The sequence below is a fragment of the Brassica napus genome, chromosome C9 (genome assembly GCF_020379485.1).
Source record: "Brassica napus cultivar Da-Ae chromosome C9, Da-Ae, whole genome shotgun sequence".
Lineage (NCBI taxonomy): Eukaryota > Viridiplantae > Streptophyta > Magnoliopsida > Brassicales > Brassicaceae > Brassica > Brassica napus.
The window spans coordinates 19,346,558-19,367,818 of NC_063452.1; the positions used below are offsets into that span (position 1 = coordinate 19,346,558).

A 21,261-nucleotide genomic window follows, 5' to 3' on the forward strand; every position below is an offset into this window, starting at 1 on the left:
TAAGTGATTCTTTATGCTTATACAAAATGTCTTCCGTGGATAGTGGCTAATAAAACCACTTTTGCTTGTAACCGAAGCTTAAAAACTCAGTGGTAAAAATGCCAAGATCGTTTAGCTGTAACTCTGTAAGCAGTTAAAGAATATAGAATGGGCGGGATTAGTCATAGGGTCTGGGGGGACCACGTTCCGCAGCAGTATAACTCACAGATTCATTTGAACGCGGAGGAGTCCAATTACTATATCTATTCATATTCATACAGGCCCATGTTTCCTATTAAACAGCTTAGGGTTTTAGCTGGACTAGACCATAATTCAGAATTTAATCGGAATATTTTTCTAATAACAAAAAATATAATTGATTACCAAAAATAAAAATAAAAATAGTGCGCGATAATAAATATCTAAAAGGAGAAGCCAGAAATATTTTGGCACCAATTAAAAAAAAAAACCCCAAAAGAAATTAGAGAAGAGAAGAGAAAGAAACGTAGTAAACCTCATCTCCCCTCTCTTCCTCCACCTCTAGCCATCGACACGCGATGGCCTCATCTTCCTCCTCCATTTTCACCGGCGTCAAGTTCTCCCCGATCCTAGCTCCTCTCAACTCCCGAGATAGCCGCCGCTCTGGATTTATCAAAGATAGCCGCAACAAAGTTAGGTTTAATCCCGCGGCGCACCACCGTGTTCGCGTCGAAGCTCAGTCTCTAATCCCTTACAACGGTCTTTGGTATTCAATCACCAACTTCTTTGTTATGTCTATCTATTCATAGAGCTAAGATTTTGATTAGAAAAATTAACATCTTTGCTTTGTTGAGATTAGTTTCTTCTCCTGATAATTTGGAGCAGTGTGACTCCCAATAGGTTGTTAATTTTTTTTTGTGTTGTTTGTGAAAAAGGGCGAAGCAAACTACGAACAAGGGACGTTGGAAGAGGAACATTGTTCTGGGGGAGAGAGTTACTCAGCCATCGCTTTCTCAGGGACGTATTTTCTGTCGTACCTGTAGAAAGACTCAACCAGGGATCAGAAGAAGATCTTTACCAGGAGCTTTCGTGGACACAACTTCATTTCCTTTGTCCAGGAAGTCTTCTTCTCTGGTTAGTAAGCTATATAAACATCTCATTTGCATTCTATTGTTTGCTTCTTGTGTTTAACTTGACTCCACCACTTGCAGGGCAAACCTTCTCAGATTGTGAATGCAACTGTTGGACCAGATGAGCCACATGCTGCTGGTACAGCCTGGCCAGATGGTATTGTTGAGGAGAGACAAGATGTGGAGCTATTGCCCCCTGAGTTTGATTCGGCAGAGCTAGAAGCGTTTCTTGGTTGTGAACTTCCTTCTCATCCCAAGTTGCACAGGGGTCAGTTGAAAAATGGGCTTCGGTATCTTATTTTGCCTAACAAAGTTCCTCCAAACAGGTAAATTGAGTAGGCTGCTTGAAGTTGGTCTACACATGATACTCTTAATGGCTACTTCAGGCGTAAGAATAAGATATAATTAACATGGTTCCTCGTACATAATATCCACATATCACTTATCTTCTGTTAATAAAAATAAATAAAATGGCTAGATGAAGTTTATTTGTACTACCTTCCCGTTATGATTACCCTCATTTTACTGTATGTGCAATTGCTAGATTTGAGGCGCACATGGAAGTTCATGTAGGATCGGTTGATGAGGAAGATGATGAGCAAGGCATTGCTCATATGATAGAACATGTTGCGTTTCTTGGGAGCAAGAAACGTGAGAAACTTCTTGGTACAGGTGCCCGCTCTAATGCCTACACTGATTTCCACCATACAGTGTTTCATATCCATTCTCCAACGCACACAAAGGTTTGTTTTCTTGTTCACGGGTTGTCATATTTATTGATTCTTAGCTTCTTTTGGTTAGTTGAGTTTTACAGGTTTTTGTTTCCTCTGTATTTACTTATAGTAGTAGACAGTATGACTTATTTATGGTGCTTACAGTAATAACATTGATTTTACCAATTATTGCATTCTCCCTCTCTTTTTTTTCTTCTTCTCCTTATCACTTCCGAAGACTTCACTATATATGTATATGTATATCTAAATGTGGCATAAGAAGTAGCGGTTTTGTCATTGATCTGTATTTGTTGACTGACCTTGAAGCCAGTTTCTTTGTTTGTTTCCTCTGTAGATGTTATTGTGATAATTTGGAGTGGGTGTTCTTATTTTATAGTTAATGATGCTGATAGTTTGACAGAGAGTATACTAGTTTCATTTTAATTGAAGTGCTGAAACTTTTCAGGACTCTGAGGACGACCTCTTTCCATCGGTGCTCGACGCCTTGAATGAGGTATACATCATTGGTTTTACTCTCTTAGATGATGTCTTCCCATGGGATATGTCCTGAGTTCTTCTGTACTGAAAATTAGAATCCGTCTAAATTTCATAGATATGATTCATTTGGTGGACAAGATCTGATTTCTCTAATGATTACAGATAGCTTTTCACCCAAAATTCCTCTCTTCTCGAGTTGAGAAAGAAAGGCGGGCCATACTTTCAGAACTTCAGATGATGAATACCATTGAGTATCGTGTTGACTGCCAGGTATCTATATGTCAGCATAAATTTTCTTTTTCGTGCTCAGTGTTTGGTGGGTTGTCAATGACACATTGTGTTTTGTTTCCTGACACAAGTTGTTGCAACATCTACATTCTGAGAACAAGTTGGGTAAAAGGTTCCCTATTGGATTGGAAGAGCAGATTAAGAAGTGGGATGTTGACAAAATCAGGAAATTCCACGAGCGATGGTACTTCCCAGCGAATGCCACGTTATATATTGTGGGAGACATTGACAACATACCTCGGATTGTCCACAATATTGAAGTAATGATATTGTCTTTACATTTCTTTTGCATGTTCTTTTTCTCTTTAGTAGATATGTATTGATTTATGCTTCCTAGTCTATCTTACCCTATCTTGACTGGACCATCGCTCTTGCACAGGCTGTGTTTGGAAAAACTGGTTTGGATAATGAGGCAACACCCACTTCTTCTACGCCTGGTGCCTTCGGTGCCATGGCTAATTTTCTTGTCCCGAAGCTACCAGCTGGTCTTGGTGGAACCTTTTCCCAAGAGAGAACAAATACTGCTGATCAATCCAAGATCATTAAAAGAGAAAGACATGCAATTCGTCCTCCGGTGGAGCATAATTGGTCGCTTCCTGGAACCAGTGTTGATCTTAAGCCTCCGCAGATATTTAAGCATGAGCTTCTTCAAAATTTTGCAATCAACATGTTCTGCAAGGTTTTGTTTATAATCTTTTGACTTTGACACAGCCCACGTTAGGGTGGTAGTTCTATGAATTTTTACAAGTTTTTTTGGCCTGCCTGCAGATACCTGTAAGCAAGGTTCAGACATTTGGTGACCTGCGAAATGTTCTGATGAAAAGAATATTTCTCTCTGCTCTACATTTTCGAATTAACACAAGATACAAGGTATGGCTTATGATGATTTAGGATGTTGCCTTGCTTAAAGACATTTGTTCTCAGATTTTTCTCGAGAAGAAAAAAAAATGTTCTCATTTTCTTGTACTGTGCATGCAACTTAGCTTTTTGTAAAGTAAATTGGTAGCCCTTCAAGTATTGTAAAAGTGGTCAATCTAATGGGAGTTAGTACTGTCCGTAAATTTGGTGATGTTATTTGTGTACCTTTCAGAGTTCAAATCCGCCATTTACCTCAGTTGAACTGGACCATAGTGATTCAGGAAGGGAAGGATGCACTGTTACGACTCTTACTGTCACCGCAGAGCCCAAAAATTGGCAAAATGCTGTAAAAGTTGCTGTCCAAGAGGTTTGCTTATTCTTTGCTCTCACTTTTCGCCATAGTGAATACTGTTGTTCTGTTTGGTTGAACCGATAATTTGGACTTGGTGTCAAATATATTGGTTGAATTCATAAGCTAAAGAGATGGTCGAAGCCATTTGTCAGTTTTTATTTGCTTATGAGAACTCGTTCGGCTATATTTAACATGTAATTCTACTCCCTAGGTTCGAAGACTCAAAGAATTTGGTGTTACCAAGGGTGAACTTACACGTTACATGGATGCTCTTTTAAAAGACAGCGAACATCTTGCAGCTATGATTGATAATGTGTCGTCTGTTGATAACCTGGACTTTATAATGGAAAGTGATGCACTAGGTCACACGGTTATGGATCAGACGCAAGGACATGAGACCTTGGTTGCTGTCGCTGGGACTGTTACGCTTGAAGAGGTAGGCTTCACAGTTCCATTTATTCTTATTAGCTTTTCATGTAGAATGTGACACGAAAAGTGAATATTTATTTCGAAATTCCTGGTGTTTATCAACAAAATGCTCATCAATAACTGTGGAATTTCTATTCCTCCATATCATCCTATTAATTTTATTTTATAATATTGGAATTAGTTCTCTTATTTTTTTATGCGTTTCCTGTCCAGGTAAACACTGTTGGCGCCAAGGTATTAGAATTTGTTTCTGATTTTGGAAAGCCCACTGCACCTCTTCCTGCAGCAATAGTTGCTTGTGTTCCCACAAAGATGCATGGCGAGGGGGTTGATGAGAGTGATTTCAATATAACTCCCAGCGAAATATTGGATTCTGTAAAATCAGGATTACTAGCACCCATTGAAGCTGAGCCTGAGGTAATCTTTGGTTTGGAACTTCTTTGATTTTAACTTCACATAGTTCAAGTCTAGAACAAAGGCTAGTTCTGAATCAGTTTTTTTCCCTTCATCTTTGCAGTTAGAGGTGCCAAAAGAATTGATCTCTCAATCACAATTACAAGAGTTAACCTTGCAGCGAAACCCATGTTTTGTCCCTATTCCTGGGTCAGGCGTAACCAAATTGCATGACAAAGAGACTGGCATCACTCAGCTTCGCCTATCCAATGGGATACCTGTAAATTTCAAGGTACATTTTGTATTTTTTTTATCCCATCGCATACTATTCTAAGCAACTCCTCGGTAACATTGTTTTCCTACCACATTATAAGCTGTTTTCTTCAGTTTTGTATTGTCTTATGCTCTCAGCATACAAATCGCAGTTTTAAACATTCTTTTAAAAATATGTTTAGTTTTAGCAGAAAATCCATGTTTCTTGGTAAGTAATTATGGGTGTTACAAACTGTGGTGTTGATTGATACTACAATTTGCAAATAGATATATAAACCATCCCCTTGAAATTTTCCTTCTTCAATACAGATATCACAGACCGAGTCTCGGGCCGGTGTCATGCGGCTTATTGTTGGTGGTGGCCGAGCTGCTGAAACATCAGATTCCAAAGGAGCTGTGGTTGTTGGTGTTCGTACACTGAGCGAGGGTGGTCGAGTTGGAGACTTTTCAAGGGAGCAGGCAAGTTAAGCTGTTGACAATTGCATTGTGATTTCTTACTTAGTACTGAAAAAGGATATGGCTTGATTTGAAAGCCATTTAATTTCCGTTTAGGTGGAGCTTTTCTGTGTAAATCATTTGATAAACTGCTCGTTAGAGTCAACTGAGGAATTCATTGCCATGGAGTTCCGGTTTACTCTGAGGGACAATGGAATGCAAGCAGCTTTTCAGCTGCTTCACATGGTGCTTGAGGTATTAGGTTATAACTAATAAGCTGTCCAGTGTTTTTTTCCGCTTGTTCTTGTTCTTTTTTCTTTTAATCTTTGCTGATAAAGGGTGGTGATTCTATATGGCATTGCAGCATAGTGTCTGGTTGGAAGATGCATTTGATCGAGCACGGCAGCTATATCTTTCGTATTATAGATCAATTCCTAAAAGCTTGGAGCGTGCGACTGCTCATAAACTCATGACCGCAATGCTGAACGGTGATGAGCGCTTTATTGAGCCGACACCTAAGTCATTACAGAGCTTGAATCTAGAATCTGTGAGAGACGCGGTCATGAGTCATTTTGTTGGGGAAAATATGGAGGTAATATCTCAAATTTGAACGCTTATATTTGCTTGAGTAATATTCGTTTATTTGGATTTCATATGGTTTACTTCAGGTAAGCATTGTGGGGGACTTCTCAGAGGAGGAAATTGAGCGTTGTGTCCTCGATTACCTTGGTACAGTTAAAGCTAGCCATGATTCTGCAAAACCACTAGGGTCTGAGCCTATTGTGTTTCGCCAACCAACAGATGGCTTGCAATTTCAACAGGTCAGGAACAAAGCAGTAGTGCAAGGCACTTTCTAGTTCTTCTCTTTGGTTTTCCCAGATCCTTAGATACGTGGGATCCAAGCAGGATGTATTGACACATATTAAACCTGGACAGGTATTCGTGAAGGATACTGATGAGAGAGCATGCGCATACATTGCGGGACCAGCCCCAAATCGTTGGGGCTTTACAGTTGACGGGGATGACCTTTTTCAGTCTGTTAGCAAGCATTCTGTTGCTCATGGTAACTTACACATAAATCTAGGAGTCGTATAGTGTAGCAGTTTTGTGTATAGGTCTAGTTCTCCGCTCGTCTCTCATGCCCCAGAAATTTATCATTTTAGCGGTTAGCGCTGAGGTAAGTAGCTTTCAGTATTTCATTTAAACACAACGAAATGGCAGATGGACTTTTGAAATCAGAGGACCAGTTGCTAGATGGAAGCAACAGGGAGTTGCAAAGAAAGCTACGTTCCCACCCTCTTTTCTTTGGAATTTCAATGGGTCTGCTGGCAGAAATTATAAACTCAAGGTAACTCTTATTATTCGAAAGCTGAGTTTCTATGCTGCTATTGTAGTGCCTGATTTGGGCCATGTCCATTATTAATTAGTGTCTAGGAGATGAACGCTTTTTTATCTAGTGTCAAAAATGATGGTTCAGAGAATTTATGTTTATACATCTGATTGTTTTTTTGTACTTTAGCCTAAGCTTGCTCTGCTTCTAGGTACCTATTACTTTAGATAAATCTTATCTTCAACCCATTACTGAAAGAGAAAATTTACGTCATTCATTGCAGGCTATTCACGACAGTAAGAGACTCTCTTGGACTGACATATGATGTATCATTTGAGCTAAACCTATTTGATAGGTTGAATCTTGGGTGGTATGTGATATCTGTGACTTCCACTCCCGGCAAGGTGTGTGCAGTCTTTGTCTTTTGCTTACCATAGATGTACTGCACCTTTTGTCAACACTTTCCTTTACAAAGTTTCTCAATGCCCTTTTCAGGTGTTCAAAGCTGTTGATGCCTGCAAGAGCGTTCTTAGAGGTTTGCACAGCAATCAAATTGCTCCAAGGGAGTTGGATCGGGTTAGTTGTCTCGTTTGCCTTCTCAGCTCAGCTATTGTTAGTTTGTTTTCTTTTTTAATGGAAAGTAGCGTTTGTTTGTCAATCAATAGGCAAAGCGAACTCTTCTTATGAGACACGAAGCTGAACTCAAGTCCAACGCCTATTGGCTTAACCTATTAGCTCACTTGCAGGCCTCCTCTGTTCCGAGGAAGGTGAGACTGACTTTGCATGCTCGGAAAAGTAAAAGGTTTTTGTGATTTGTCAGTTTTTGACTTGACTTGTTCTGATGGGGGTTGTTGTGACTATTAGGAACTGTCATGCATTAAAGAACTTACTTCCTTATACGAAGCTGCTTCAGTCGAGGACATATACGTCGCTTATAATCAATTGAAAGTGGACGAGGACTCTTTGTACTCCTGCATCGGAATTGCTGGGGCTCAAGCTGGCGAAGACGTTACCGGTAAGTATGACAATCTCTTGAGCAAAATAGTTTTCCGATCAGTTGTGGATTGAAAAACTCATCTCTCTGCTGTGCAGCTCTTTCAGAAGAAGAAGAACCAGAAGATTCTTTCTCAGGAGTTCTTCCAGTGGGACGAGGCTCGTCTATGACCACAAGACCAACAACCTGATCAGCAGGTTTTGGCTTGTAATGTGTAGTTGAAGACGTGTGCCATAGATACGATACTACAGAAACATCATAAGGCTCGGAAGAAGCTTCATCAGAGGTTATCATTAGAGCTGTGATACAAGAGTACTGTATACTTCTTTGTGATCATCTTAACATAAGTATCTATAGTATTCATCTCTTGGTCTACTTCGTATTTGTAACAGTACCAAATTAGTTTACCTTTTTTTTTACTGGATCGTTACTAGTACGGTGCAAAATTTATGCAGCTGTAAACGTTATTTAAATCGATACTCATCAGTGAAAACATTGGAGGTGATCATGGACTAGTAGGTTAAAAATTTGGTGGCTTAAGGGTACATAATGACACCAAGAAAAGTGAGTAAAAAAGTTGAAAACCAATAGTTGTAGTTTGTGATTTAATGGTTTGAGGTCGGTCACTGGAAAATGATCAAAATATAGGGAAAGTTGGTTCCTATGTTCTATCCAGTTTGCACGGCTTATATTTGTGATACAGATTACAACAAACTGGTTCACAAAATATCAGTGAATGTTCGACCAGTGTGCATTATAGGGTTACAAGAAGGTTTACCAGAATACTCAGTCACTAGTTTAATCATGAATAGTATCTTTTGATTTAAGTTTATAGGGTTCCAATTCAAAACAGTGGATTGAGTCGTATGACCATATTCCGGTGTAAGCTAATTCCACACTTTGTCCATGTTGTCTTAATTGATCACGATTTATACACCAATTTGTTGGTTGAATATTATGTCTATTAACTTAATTCTTAGTTCTAGTGCGCCTCCGCGCGGGTGTTTGATTTAATTTGTGTTCAATATAAACTCATGAACCGCTGATTTTATAAAAAAAAAAATCCATGTATATTTTTTATATTTTGTAGTTTACATAATATTATATTTTTATTATAACTTAATACAATTTGATATAATTGTACTATTCATATATTAACCTATGGTTTTTTTTTGTTAATTTATTTTCAAATGAAAAAAACATACCTAAATTTTTAATTTTTGCATTAGTTTTCTATGAATTATTATTAATTTTATGAGATTTTGTTTTCTTGAAAATTGAACTCTCGAAATTTGTATATTTGACTAAACTAAATAAAGTAAGACTATATTTAATATTATTTTATATAATATATACTATATATTTCAGTTTGTGTTTTTATTTTCACCATAAAGAAGCAACAACCATTGTAAGTAATTAATTAAATTGATTTTAAATGTAGTGGGAGAATCTGTAAATAAAAAAATACAAAAAGGAAATACGTAATTTATTATAAATGCAATGGCTACATGTAGGGGTGGGCGTTCGGGTACCCGTTCGGGTTCCGGTCGGGTATTTCGGATTTTCGGGTATTTCGGTATAAGGATATAGAATCTGTTCGGGTATTTTTGTATGTCAGGTCGGGTTCGGGTATTTTTAGTTCGGGTTCGGTTATTTCGGATCGGGTTCGGATATTTAGATTTTGAAATAAAAAAATAATTTTTTCATTGTTTTAAGTTTCTTGTATTTAAAAATATAACTTTTACTTAATTGACTTTTTATTTTTAATAGACTGAGTGATTAATAGATTTGAAGATAACATTGCAAAAATAAATAAACATTAATTTGGTCATTTTCTTAAAAAAAAATTAGATGTAACTTTTGTTAATACATAAAACAAAAAGCTTGACATGCATTTTAAGTGAGTATCAAATCATTTTATATGTATTTATATGTATATTATATGATTTTAAAGTATGTGTAACATCAATATAAATATTTTAAATAAAATAAAAGATTTAAAATTTAAAATATAAGTTTATATATACTTATGTTCGGTTATTTTTGGGTATCCATTCGGTTCGGATATTATCCGTTCGGGTTCAGATATCCAATCTCTCCTAAATCCGGGTATTTTGCTACTTCGGTTCGGATTTTTCGGGTCGGGTTAGGGTGCAGCTTCGGGTATCGGGTAAAGTGCCAAGGCCTAGCTACATGTGTAAATAAAAGGAAGTAATTAATCTGCTATCCATGTTTCCAAACAATTCTCATTTATCTTTTTTTATTCATGTTTCCAAACGGAACCAAAAGGTACTTCAGTTTTAATAATATAGATAAACCAAATTATGTTGCTCTTATATTTGATAAAATATATTAAAGGTCATTTTGAAGTATCTTATCTAGTTTGAAGTGTCAAATAATAATTGGAAAAATTCTTTTAGATAGCCATTTTTAGTTTATTTTCACAAAAATAAACTCCTAAGGAAAAAAAATGACCAAAAGAAGTTTTATTGAAGGATAAATCGGCATTTATATCCTTAAGATTAACTAATGACTTATGGTTTAGAGTTAAGAGGTTTGGTTTAGGGAATGAGTTCAATTTTTTAAAAATTAAAATTAAAATTTTCAAAATAAAAAAAAAACTATTTTGGTCATTTTTTTAGAGTTATTTTTGGGACAAAAACTTAAAAATAGCAATTTTTGTGACAAAAAAGGATATTCGAGAGAATTTTTTTTTTAATATTCGAGAGAATTGACCTAATAATTGTTAGGATAAAAATAATGCAAAGTCCTTCGTGGCACTACAGAAATATGAAGTAAGATAATCAAAGAGATCAAAAGCGGTGTTTTATTAATCTTAAGAGTAGGAATACAACATATTGGTGTATATAACTCTTAGTTCTAGTTGTTTATCTCTTAATCTGTTGAATGTTGGATCCCCCTTCTAGGGTTTTAGAGTCTCTTATATATGTAGCTTTAAGCAAAATTTATATTAGATTTGGTTATATCTTGAGATATGAAAAAAATCTCCATTTATAAGTTTTTTCCTTTTTGGCCCATAGGCAAGAAGAACTCACGACCAAGAGGTCGTAAGCCAGAATTCAGAGGCAAGAGCCTGGTGTCCTACTTTTTCTAGGAGGATCTGCTCATGTATTAATTATCACCAACAGTTTGCTACTTATTTTTCAAATTCATGTTTGAAGTCAGGAAATAACCTACGCTTTTCTTGAATCCTTATGGCTTACGGTTACGGAGCATGACATCGACTCAGAAGCTACCTAGGACGTTATGGCATGAACTGTTTAACAATCTTATTGGAGGCGTTTAGCGATCAAATTTTAAAAATTGAATTATCGACCTCTCTTCTAAACTAATTTCTTTTTTTTCGCAGATGGTGTATATCAGTTGGATCATTCGGTTATCCTCTGCCCGGGATTACATAATACTGTGCATCTTATTAGAACTACATGTTATTCAAAAGTGATGCGATTATTTTGTGGATAAACACTGACATTGATTGTGCACAAAAAAAAATGTGCACAAAAAAAAAAAAAACACTGACATTGACATGAACTACAATCGTAGTCCTCCTAAAATTTAACATGAAGCGTTAAAACAACTCATACATCTAAACTGCACCACACCATAAATGTTTGTAAACACCAATAGTCTATTGGCAATAGAAGATATTTAGAGCTTGTGACACATTTTATCTATGAAAACTCATAACTAACAACTAAAATATCTAATGATATTCTTATCATCTCAATGATTAAATCTCACATTTATTATATTTATTCAATAAAAACTATTTTCACTAAAATAATTGTCATCGCCAATATTTATTCTATGAATCAATAACCACCTCATAGACCCAAACTCTAAATTTCACAATGGATTTCTACTTCTTTATGATCGGGTCAAACTTATAAATTGGATATTATTGGCAAGAATTTCAACACATTCACTATCGAATGATAATTCGACATTCGATATATATAAAAAATCTCATACTATTGTGGTGCTTCTGCTATGCTGACGGCTGTTTCCGATAGCCGGAAAGTGATAGTGAGTGATACATACATTACGCAAAAAAAAAAAAGCAACATAAACAGACTCAATCAAAACTATACTAACCAAATTAGAGACTTTGTATTAACGTGAAGAAAATAGGACAGTTTGACTTCAAACACCGTCAAAATTCAAAATCATCTGACTTTGTATTTTGAGTTGGGGGTACTGTTGACTCTGTCAATGTGAAAATGTGAACAAAAACTGTTTATTGAACTCTTTTATGATCAATAATATATTTGAAAATGGTAAATAATTATTTCTCTTACAAAAAAACACTAATGGTGATTGGTGAGTCTTCTTACATATTATCGAGTATTGAAACATTTGAAGATACTCGAAATTATTTGGACGGTATTTGGTAAACTGCAAAACAAAAAATGTAATAACCAAATTAAGAAGATGAAAACACATGTTCCAACAGGAGATATCGTTAGTTAAGCAAAATTTACTACAAGAGGCATGAGATATCATTAGTTTTTTTTTTTTTTTGAACTTTGATATCATTAGTTAAGGCAAGCTTGACAACAAGAACCTTCTTGTTCCTACATTAAGTTACAAAACTATTGTTAAGCACAAAGCTAAGATGAAAGTACTAAAGACTATTCAATACATGCATGCAGCACCAACAATCAACACACGCATCACTCCTTCAAAACTACTTTAAACACGTTAAAACTACTTGTGTAGTTTCTACGTAATTAATAATCTTTTATGTATAATAAATATGTAACCAAATCATTATAAAAGGCAAATGTAATTCTCACACACTAACTGGCACCATTTCAAGTGTTTTAATGATTCAAATATTTTAATTCATACAATAAATAGTTTGCAAACTACAGATAGAAAAAACTTGGTACCCCAACGACAAGAAACGAAGTCGATGAACAAATTGTCTTTGGCAAACCCAAACAGCCAGGGGAAAGAAAGGCAACACTACTCCAATATTGCCTTTTAACTAGATAGAGCAAAAGTAGGGCCTGTCCCGTTTCGCGTCTGATGAAGCAATTTTGCTTTTCTCGGTTTAGTTAAAATTAAAATCACCAAACGTCAGTGTCCAATAAGTTGCAATAGTAAGAAATTTTAAAAAAAAAGCGAAGGATACATATATAACATTATACATACCATATCAAGCACAATGCGGTTGTGGAAATGGAATTATCACATTGCTAATCTTTTTTTTACTTACAATTCCTGCAAACCAAAAAAAACATTAAAAACTATACATGCTATATTAACACAACCCAAAAATATCAATAAAATGCTTTAAACGTTCAGAAACAAACCACTTAGCTTTCATTGAGCCGTAACAATGATAATCTCTCTTCTCCTTTCTTTCTGCTCAAATGAAACCAATCCAACAAAGTTCTGATTTCTATAAGTTGGCATTTGTTTTTTACAATGGACAGCTAAAAATGCTTAGCAATAATAACCTTTTGTTTTGTTACACGAAACACAATAAATATCAATCTCGTTTCTTTAAATTCATAAGGAATTAAGTTAATTATAATAATAAAATAGATTTATTATTGAATATTTTTCGTTGTTGATGGCAACAACAACAAAAGAAAACTAGAAAAATATCAAAAAGAAAATAACTTATTTATAAGTGTTAGTATGTGGGATAAAATGGTTACAGTTTGTGTTCAAAGAGAGGATACTCATCTGCTGCTGCCTGCTGGACATGTCTAAAAAACATTCTAAACAAGTCAAATTTAGCTCATCAGTAAACCGTTTCTAATTTAATTCTTCACTAATACAAATCTACAAAATATGTTTAAATTGTGCTCACCCCGTACATAGTATACATCTGATTCAGTTTCTTCTACCAACCACACCCCTCCTAGTTCAGTGATCCACGGCACCTGCTCACGAAATCAACACTTAAACTCAGGCACAACACATCAACAATAAATATAATCAAGAAAATATACAAATCATCAACCCCTCAACAACTTACTTTTGTGCTTTACAGTTGCAAGGGATTTTGTTGTCCTCAAGCGGGAATTTGTAGTTGTAACTTATTTCTTCACCAGCGTCAATATGCCGTTTCGCATAGATAAATATCTTCTTCTTACCGTCCACACTTATAATCTTGGTGTAACAATTAGGCTGCAATAAACCAAATGTCTTCTATAAGAGACTCCCCAAGGAATCCACAAAACAAATTACTCGTTCATACTATACAATTATTACCTCACATGAATGGTTTATAAACCTTGCTATGCCACCTCGCTTTGTGGCATCAATCTAAGATTCACAGTAAACAACAACAAATTCAAAAGCCACACTATAATTTAGATAAGAATTAATGTATTGCACAGGTGACTAACCACATAGCCATCATCAAGCCTGAAAAGATAACTGCTTCCAATTCCCATCTTTTCATATTGGTGTTCACGGATCTCAGATATCTGTGAGATTGACATATTGAACGACAATCATGATCAAAAAGAAATAGAAATAGTCTTTTCCTTAAGTAGAACATCAAGGTTCATCAAAGAAGCTAAGATACTGTACAGAACTACTACCTACAACAATAAATCAATTCAATGGAACACATGATCAAGTAAGTCATACTTACAGAAGAACGTATCAACTCTCCAACATATTCGATCACAAAGTCCTCTGCGTCAATTGGTTCAAGTGCGACAAGACCCCAATCATGAATTTTGCTTTGTTGAAACCGCAAACGCTTTTTCCTAGCCTGTCACCGTCATGACACAAAACAAAAGAAAAATATATATCAAAACCACACGGATGTGTCACTCAAAAAGAAAACTGTTTTGTTTTTATTTTATTCACCTTCAACTGAGAAACTTTTAAGAGGTCAGCACCATCGGCAGCAGCTAGAAGATTACGCATCTTTGCCCTATTAGTTCTTGCAGAAAGAACGTTTTGAGAAGAACTAATTTTGGAACCAAAATGTTGCGTGTGCACGCAAGAACTTCCCCTAACACTGGCTCTCTCTTTAGGACTAGCCTTTAATGACCATGCACGCCAATGCCAGCCATTAATAGATGTGCGTGCACATCCATCGGACTTTGGCATTGGAACTAACACCTTTTTATTGCTTGCTTTCGGTCCCAATTTTACCAATGGTTTTAGTGCAATCGACGTAGGTCTGCTGTCATTATCCACTGCCAAATCCTCAATGGGAGAAAGCTCTGTTGTATGTTTTGGTAATAGCTTCCTTTTAAGCTTCAATTTCTTCGAACCTACTATACAAACCAACCAATAAATTTAGTTTACGGTAAATGATATATATATATATATATATATATTAGAGAGAAATATTAAACCATAAAACCTAAAAAGTGAAAACTTCTTAAGAAATAATTGCCTTTCTGCATTTTATTTGATGTATTGCCAGGAAGCTTTCCTTCATTTCCAACAGCACTCTCAGAATCCTTGGGGACATTTTCATCTAATGAATGCTTTCTCTTTAGAGTTGATGATTCCGATGCTTCATGAAACAAAGTACTGAATTGTTAAAATCTGGGGACCATGCATTCAAGAAGCCAGATCTCTCCTGAAGGAACTAAAGTATCCAACAACAACAAAGTACGATTCTAGAAACTTACGCTTAAGAGATTTATGTGATACGCTGCACGCAGACTTCTCCACAATATTTTTTCCTTTAGCTGCATCTTCTGGAGATAGTAAATTAGTAAATTAATTGCAGGATGCATTCCCAAAACCTGAGAAAAAAAATTTAAAGAGATCTTACTTTTCCGTCTCTTGCTGAGGCGTTCATGGGAAACCTTATCCCTGGTTTCAAATCCAAGGCTTTCTGTATCAGTGTCTTTTCCAGAAATCTCAGTATATCCTCCGTTTGCTCCACTACAAGATTGTGCTCCTTCGACTTCTGATGTATTCTTTCTCTTTAGCTTTGACACATTAGCTGCTTTTCAGAAGGAAGGGATTAGTAGGCTCGGGGTACATGGTAAAGAAGCTCAAGAGCCCGACGACAGGAGGTTAAATGTACAGGAAACAGATAAAAGAGTCTTCTACCTTTTTGCACTTTCTGAGAAGACTTATTTGAAAGATTTTCCTCATGATCTCTGGAGCCAACAGTTTCCACGGATTCTTCAGCAGACAATGAAATCTCCTCACAGGATTTTCCAGCGTCTGTACCTTCTCTTAACTCTTTTGTTTTACTCTTTGATATCCCTAATAGATTTAACGAAATAACATGAAACGGAAAAGAAAAAACACAAACCCTGATATCAAAAATAGAATCACACATATATAGTACAAAGAAAACTTACTTCTTAGTCTTGTTATAAGAAGTTCGTCATCAAATTCATCTGCCATTCCAACATCTTGGTTTTTCTCAGAAATCACCTTGCGATGAGCATCTTTACCAACCTTTTCTTTCCGAACCTTCGTCACATTCTTAATGATAACTGCATAATAATAATAGAACAGTATGTAAGGTAAACGCAGTTTCTCTAATTTGGATGATAAAGGGTGAAAATACATACTTTGATCCTGCTGGACAGCATTCCTTATCTTCGGCTGACTTGGTTTACTAAGTGACAAATCTTTACTGGGTGTATCTTTAGAAGGAGGTTTCTTAGATCGTTTAACCAGAATTTTTTCAGAAGATCTGACACATTGTTTCTTTGGCTTCTCGGCTGTATGACTTGATATACTAGACTTTACTGGCTTTTTGATCTGAGTAATCGCTTTGAGCTTCCTCGGGGCGATTGTTTCTTTGCGAGAAACTTGATGGCTTCCTTTCTGTGAAGCAAGGAATTCCTTAAGAGAACACTTCATGAACAGTGATTTCCAATCTTTCATAACAACATTATGCAACTTCTGTCTACATAAAGCCGTTGCAACATATTCTTCAATCTCAGGAATGGATTCTTTGGACCTTACAGGCCGAAAGTTACAGCGCAGAGATGGCCTTGTAATGCCGCTTTCACACCCAGGTGGTGGTGGCTCATGAATATCCAGAGTATCAACTTCATCACCGACCGGACTGTCTGATGATGTCTGCAATGTTGTAATAAAAATATTAGCAACAATATCCTCAGATGTGATTTGCTCAGACGATTCTCCCTTTTCACCAGACTTTTCCAAACATGACGAGTTTTCCTGCAGTAGTTTGCAACAATATGAATTCAGTATCCACACGCTAGCATGTCACAATAAAGAACTGAACTAGAAAGGAGGAAATTTTCAAAAATGTTTCTCCTTACCTCATGCATTTTGCCATCTTGGACAGTACTAGCAGCAATGTTCGCACCATCTTCAATGAGAATGCCAATATAATCAGTCAGATTAGTTTCCAGAGACGAAAAGAGCTCCCCTTGTACGTGTTCCGATATGCTTGCTACAACGCTTTCTGTTCCATCAATGACTGGTAAGGTTACTCTCCTAGATGACGGTTCATGAAAACTTGCTGCTTTGGTAGCTAAGTCATATGCATTAGAGTTAGCAGTTTTGCAGGAAGAGGAATCCACCCTACAAGTAAACTGCAAAACATTAAAAAATGACATTCATCACATTAATGAGCAAAACTAATAAGAGAAAATGACACTCGTTTAGTAGAAAAAAAAAAAAAACTGACACTCTCAGCTGCTTCTGGTTTTTCTGAGTGGTTGGTATGGGAACCCTTGCAGTAGCTCGAAACGGTTGGGGTATCAGGAGAACGAAACCAAAGTTTGTTCTTTCGCCAAGATGATGTATACGTTGCCACAGTATCATAAAAGACAGCATTCCACATAATTTGCATGCAATTGTTGTGAAGGATTCCACATACAGCTGAGCAAGATGTCTCAAAGTTCTCGGCGCTTCCAACAGATTTAGTGTATTTGAGCGACTCTGAAACTATTCGACTAGGATCCTCCTCATTCTCTATGTTCTCACAGCCTGCTGCTTCAGTGGTTGAGACAGCAGTTTTCTCCGGATTGATAACTTGAGACTGCTCACACAAAGCGTTACTAAATTAATTTACGATTCAATGATAGCCCCACAAGTTTTGTATTTGCATGTATGTGCATAAAAGGTGTGTGCATGTGCATATAAATGCGCAAAAACAAATTGGATTACCGATATGCATTTAACAACATTGGCAGCGGAACTGGGTGGATCAGACTTGAGATGCTCGTCTCTTTTCTTCGCCTTAAGAAAGTCTGAAATTGCGCTACTGATGATTTCATCGAGTAGAGCTCTTCTAGCTATTTTGATTATTCCACCCTGAAGCTGAGAAGAGAGTTCTTCAGATACTTCAGATATGAAGCTCGCCCCAGACATTGACTCGTCACAATTTTCACCACCACATTTATCCCTCCATACACCAATTAACGACGCTAATGTGATTGGTCTTAACTTATTTTCAACATCCCGTATCTGCAAAACAAAAATTTTAAGCAAACGTGAGAAAAAGAAGAGAAAACATATCCCCAAGTACTCTAAGATACTAAGTAAGGAGTTGCAAAGTAAATGCAACGAGACAAAAATCACACAGATGCATAAATAAGCAAAGCTAGGCAGCCACAAGGCTTCAAAGAGGTATCACTATAATTGCATATTCTTCAACTAATCACAATCTTTCAGAAAATCATTTTATGTCTCTATTCTTTACAGCTTACCATTGCTGCATCTGAAACATGTCCATGCTGCTGCCAATTATAAAGCTCCAATAAAGAATATGGACCATGATTTCTACCCTCAGCATCCACAAGAAACCAGCAAGCATGTTCGCTTCCCTAACAAAATCAATTTAAGAAGTTTCTTTATGTGTACTCGAGCATCATGTCCGATGAATTTTCGAAACGAGTTATCACCGTGAAAGGAAGTTACCAATGAGATGAACGAAGCTAACAAATTCACTTCCTCCTGGTTTAACATTCGCTGATCCAAGAGGGAACCATTAGAACTGGGCTGTGGAGGGTGGGAAATCAAATGAGCAGCAGAAGAAGCTGTATGCTCTGCTCGAGTCTCATGTTGATGGACATTTATCATTCCATTATGTAGATAGGCAAAGCCAGTGGCGACATGTTGAGGAAACTGCTTGAAGTACTTAAGCGGTACAGAATTTTGCATATAACCGTTGATAGTTGGGTATACAAGAAGATCCTCAGGTAGAAAGCCAGTGGACAGGCCATCAAATAGCTGCTGTTGCGTATAAGCGCCACACATCTCGCCTTGCTGATTAACGTACATCCAACCGCTCGCATACATTGTATTATACCCTGGAACCTCACTCTTGTCTGTGCCGCCACTACCACCACCAGCCTCATGAACCTCACGGCCTTCTCCATTAGACCTGCAGCTCATCTCCAAGGCTGAATCCAGACCACACAGTTCGTCGAAATCGCAACGAGCGGAAGATACAGTTGCCAAATCATCGCAGCTGAGAAGCACAAATTTACAGTTTTTTTAAAAAAGATTTGACAATCAAATTAAACAAATTATAAATACAAAGTGGCACCTGTCGTCACAAGAGTAATCTTGTGCTGCTATGGAATCATCGGAACTGTAGACTCCGATACACGTCGAACCAGAGAAATTTGGTTCCAAAGCAGAGAGTCTCTTCCTTGGGAAATAGGAATCAAGTGCAACCATGGCCCTTGGAGAAATCTTCTCTGCATAAGAGATACCAAAACCATGATCAACAATAGTTGAAGAGTAATGTAACTAGAATTGAAATCGTAGCCAATTAGTACATAGAGAAATTCAAATTGAATGAGGAAAATCTGAAGCAAAAACGAATCGATCGTTACAGACCAAAAAATCGAGTCGAACGTAGACCTAATTGGTTAACGCGACGCAAGCGAGATCAATTTGCATGATCCTCGCAAGCTGCGACAATCAATCGAACGGCGGAAAAGAGAGAAACAGGAACGTGAAGGTGTACCTCAAGAGAAAGAACGTCTAGTCAAAGACGATCAAGGTAGCGACGAGACTGTTCACACAATTGGAGTGAAATTGATAATGAGTCCTTGGAGAAGAAGATTTATCGAGATTGAAAAAAAAAAAAAAAAAAAAAAGCAGACGGAGAGGGAGAGTTTCGGTAGAAAAAAAAAAGAGGAAAAAGAATGGAATGACAATTAGGGCAGGTTAATATGTGGAGTTCTCATGTCGATGCCACCTCATCAAATATTAGTACTCTTTTTTTTTTTTTTTTTGTAAACTTAAATCAAATATTAGTACTTATTACTTTGCATATTTAGTTTTGACAAAAATAAAATTTTACTCAGCAGTCACCTGAAAACAAATCAGTAAAAGTGGGCAATTTACCGTCTCAAAAAGTTGCAAGTGTTTTTTCATGTTCAGATCGTAATGTATATAAATTTCATATCTGAACTTACCAAACATTAGTCAAACGTTGTTTCTTAGTGAATCAGCTGAATTAGGTTTGTCTTCCTACTTTCCCAGTTCGACAATGTTCTAACACAATATTGAATATTGATAAAAGCATTTGTCACAAAACTCATCTCATAGTATGATATCATTAAAAACTCATTGCACAGAAGATCTGGGAACAACCTCGTATTAGCAAATACTTCTAGAAATACAAACTACTTCTATAAGAAAAATAAAACAGGAGAACAAACTACTTCTATAAGTTTGAAATTTTGTCTTACATCCTCACTAGAACTCTCCGAGCGTAGCTAACGTAGAATTTCATATGTGCATCGAGGTATAAGGTCAAGTAGATGAACCATGAAACGCATAAGAGAATGATCTTCCAGAGATTGACGGGCAACAAGGTCGAAACATCGCTGCCAACTGAAAAGGAGATAAGATGGCCAAGCTCGAGATCAAAGGATGACCATCACTTGGTCGTCGGAAGGCAGAAGGAAATCCCAAGATTCATGGAAGTCAGCAAGAGAAGATCATGGCGAAGATACATGGGGATGACAACACGAAGGGCATGGATAAAAGGAGAGATGAGACCAGAATAGGGGGACCCAATCATTCATAACACACACACATACTCTCTCGACATCAAGCTCTCATGAAGAACACATCAATCTCTTTGTTCATCGGTGTGTCGTTTTGAGGTGTGTTGATGCCGAAAGTGTTTGCTGCAATGAATGTGACTTTGATATGGTCTTCTCTTGGGACCATTATCTAGCCGTTATGACTTATTGCTTTATGGAGTGTACTGAATCGTTGCACACCGATAACAGCTGCCCATGATCACACTGATTTGACGAAAGATCTTAGGTCGTTCTTCTTGCTTATTGCCACCTTTGGACCAATGTTTGTTTCTCGTGAAAACTTCATTTTTGAGTGATTCAGTCGCTCGCGCAGATCTTTGTTTTTATCCTGAGTTCCTCTTTGCTCGGAGTTTCTCTCATTTTTACACATGAGATCGCCAGGGCTGAGTTGGTGCGCAACCGTTTGAGTTTGTTTTGGGAACCAAAATTCGCACAATCAAAATTTGTAATTACATAACTTTTGAGTGAACCGAAGTTTCTTTGATAATTACGACAAATGCTACAAGTCGAAAAAGACAAAAGAGATGTAAATAGTTTTTTTATTGATTAGACTACAACTTATGAAAGGTTGGTTACGTATCCCTTTTGAAGATA

General features: G+C 36.7%; 2 protein-coding genes across 19 annotated transcripts; one reads left to right on the forward strand and one right to left on the reverse strand.

The window, feature by feature from the left end:
* Positions 1–385: 385 nt before the first annotated feature.
* Positions 386–8,156, forward strand: LOC106431611 (stromal processing peptidase, chloroplastic). The gene is made up of 24 exons (XM_048767505.1): positions 386–724; positions 894–1,092; positions 1,170–1,414; positions 1,633–1,831; positions 2,268–2,315; positions 2,462–2,569; positions 2,659–2,847; positions 2,967–3,266; positions 3,356–3,457; positions 3,678–3,812; positions 4,009–4,233; positions 4,440–4,643; positions 4,744–4,911; positions 5,202–5,351; positions 5,445–5,582; positions 5,692–5,919; positions 5,996–6,148; positions 6,264–6,390; positions 6,549–6,675; positions 6,941–7,061; positions 7,153–7,233; positions 7,323–7,424; positions 7,522–7,672; positions 7,750–8,156. Exons 1-24 carry the CDS (start codon positions 537–539, stop codon positions 7,839–7,841), a joined length of 3,780 nt encoding a protein of 1,259 aa, XP_048623462.1. The 5' UTR covers positions 386–536; the 3' UTR covers positions 7,842–8,156.
* A 4,305-nt stretch (positions 8,157–12,461) lies between these two features.
* On the reverse strand, positions 12,462–19,786 carry LOC106431623 (histone-lysine N-methyltransferase ATXR7). 18 transcript variants are annotated; one of them, XM_048767515.1, is made up of 23 exons: positions 19,578–19,786; positions 19,152–19,305; positions 18,521–19,073; positions 18,310–18,426; positions 17,768–18,067; positions 17,286–17,639; positions 16,915–17,190; positions 16,192–16,810; positions 15,976–16,113; positions 15,719–15,877; positions 15,435–15,608; positions 15,289–15,357; positions 15,048–15,170; positions 14,510–14,925; positions 14,289–14,411; positions 14,038–14,118; positions 13,901–13,954; positions 13,665–13,816; positions 13,497–13,569; positions 13,342–13,392; positions 12,991–13,042; positions 12,830–12,898; positions 12,462–12,717 (listed from the first exon to the last, which is right to left on the reverse strand). In XM_048767515.1, exons 2-19 carry the CDS (start codon positions 19,283–19,285, stop codon positions 13,548–13,550), a joined length of 3,864 nt encoding a protein of 1,287 aa, XP_048623472.1. In that variant the 5' UTR covers positions 19,286–19,305; positions 19,578–19,786; the 3' UTR covers positions 12,462–12,717; positions 12,830–12,898; positions 12,991–13,042; positions 13,342–13,392; positions 13,497–13,547. The 18 variants fall into 18 exon arrangements, with proteins under 18 accessions (XP_048623472.1, XP_048623471.1, XP_048623467.1 ...); XM_048767514.1 differs by having other exon boundaries at positions 12,991–13,072; XM_048767510.1 differs by having other exon boundaries at positions 13,342–13,404.
* Positions 19,787–21,261: the final 1,475 nt, after the last annotated feature.